This window comes from Echinops telfairi, unplaced genomic scaffold, assembly GCF_000313985.2.
Source record: "Echinops telfairi isolate 266 unplaced genomic scaffold, ASM31398v2 ScPeMD7_12;HRSCAF=54, whole genome shotgun sequence".
In the NCBI taxonomy this organism is placed as follows: domain Eukaryota; kingdom Metazoa; phylum Chordata; class Mammalia; order Afrosoricida; family Tenrecidae; genus Echinops; species Echinops telfairi.
This window is the reverse complement of record NW_022103909.1, coordinates 13,855,025-13,856,905: the sequence shown is the minus strand read 5'-3', so window position 1 is coordinate 13,856,905 and position 1,881 is coordinate 13,855,025. Positions and strand designations below refer to the sequence as shown.

At 40.5% G+C, this 1,881-nt stretch overlaps 1 protein-coding gene across 2 annotated transcripts in view; it reads left to right on the top strand.

The window, feature by feature from the left end:
• CNTN1 (contactin 1) overlaps window positions 1-1,881 on the top strand; it is a 395,926-nt gene that overhangs the window by 217,040 nt on the left and 177,005 nt on the right. For both annotated transcript variants that reach the window (XM_045287251.1, XM_004711445.2), the window contains one exon: window positions 1,122-1,256. In XM_045287251.1, coding sequence (XP_045143186.1) covers window positions 1,196-1,256 — 61 coding nt within the window. In that variant the 5' untranslated portion in view covers window positions 1,122-1,195. The remainder of the gene's footprint in view (window positions 1-1,121; window positions 1,257-1,881) is intronic.

The following is a 1,881-nucleotide window of genomic DNA, read 5'->3' as shown; positions in this document are numbered from 1 at the left end:
GATTGTTCTGTTGTTATATGTTCTTTCAAAACATTATTTAAAGTCTTTTCAAATTAAAACTCCTTTTGGGTCCGTACACTAAAATACCTGGGTCATGTATGGTCATGGTGTTACAATCATACTAAGTGGTTGGTGTGTTAGGCTGACTTCTCTAGATAAGAAAAACTAGTGAGAAGGAGAGAGAATACAACATTATATCAAGAAAATGGTGCACAGTTGTAGAAACGGGTAAATACAGTCCATGTCTAGGTAGATTCCAAGCCTGTGGATCCTAACTCCCATAGCTTTGGGAGGGGATGAACCCATGATCAGCAAGAATAACACAGACTGGTGGCATCAGAGGAAGGTGAATTCAAGGTTAACTGGCTGGATGACAGGTCAGGTGGCAGACCACAGATGGCTCCTGGGATCAGCAGGCAATATGGCAGCTCAATGTCTCAAATCCAAAGAACCAGAGGTCAAGAGCCAGATTCTGGATCCAGACCCAGCAAAAACAAAGCAAAACAAAATAAAACTTGTCTACAGCATCTCTTTATATAGGTAGTAGGCTATACCCTCATGGAAGCATCCGTTCAATTTTATCAGGGCTGTGACTTGAATAAGGAGTTACATTCCACCCTAATCTTTTTGCAATTAATTGGCTGTTCACTTCAGAACCCATTTTGGCGTTGATTACATTTTGTTTAGGTTACTTAATGATGTTGTTAAACCAAACCTAACTCACTGCCACGAGTCGACATTGACTTACAGTGACCCTGTACGACAGGGTAGAACTGTCCCTGTGAGTTTCCCAGATTGTAACTTTTTATGGGAGTAGAAAGCCCTGTCTATTTGGATTGGCTGGTGGTTTTGAACTGCTGACCTTGCAATTAGCAGTCCAAAAGGTGTACAACACATAACACTAAGCGACCTGGGCTCCCAAGGTATTTGTAGGATTTTAAAATAAATTAACCATATTCTATAGAAAATATATATAGAATAGAATAGAATCAATACTATTGTTGACCCCAAATGATGAAAACTGCATTTCTCTTTTATTTCCTCCTCCCCCCTCCTTTTTTTCTCCTTTCCTGTTCTTCCTTCCTTCTTCCCATCCCCTCCCCCTTCCCTTTTCAATGCAGGTGTTTCCTATTATCCAACTGCCATAAAGCTGAAGCTCTTTTGAAATTGGAGCCTAACATTTATTGCACACAAGATGAAAATGTGGTTGCTGGTCAGTCACCTTGTGATGATATATTTTACAACGTGTCTAGCAGGTAAGAAATACATTTTGCATAGTCTCCATAAATTATGCAAATATAACTAATATGTTTATTTCATTAAGCCTGGTGTATGACATTAGAATTAATATTTTCTTATGAAACCTAAATTAGACAAGTAAGTGAATGTATAACAATGTTGCAAAATCATATACAATGTGAATGGGGTGGCGGCGTGGAACGGAGACCCAATGCCCATCTGTAGACAATTAGACACCCCCTCACAGAGGGGTTACAGGGAAGACATGAGCCAGTCAGACCGCAGTATAACACAGATGAAACACACAACTTTCCTCTAGTTCTTTGGTGCTTCCTTCCCCCCATTATCATGACCTCAATTCTACCTTGCAACTCAGATTAGACTGGAACACACACACTGCTACAGATAAGAGCCCACAACACAGGGAATCCAGGATAGATAAACCCCTCAGGGCCAACAATGAGAGTAGAGATACCAGGAGGATTAGGGGAGGGTGGGGGCAGAAAGGGGAAATTGATAACAAAAATCAACCTATACCCCCCTCCAAGGAGGATGAACAATGGAAAAGTAGGTGAGGGGTAATAGAAGACATTGTAAGATATGAAAATAATAATCTCTACCTTAGCAAGAGTTTGTGAGGGA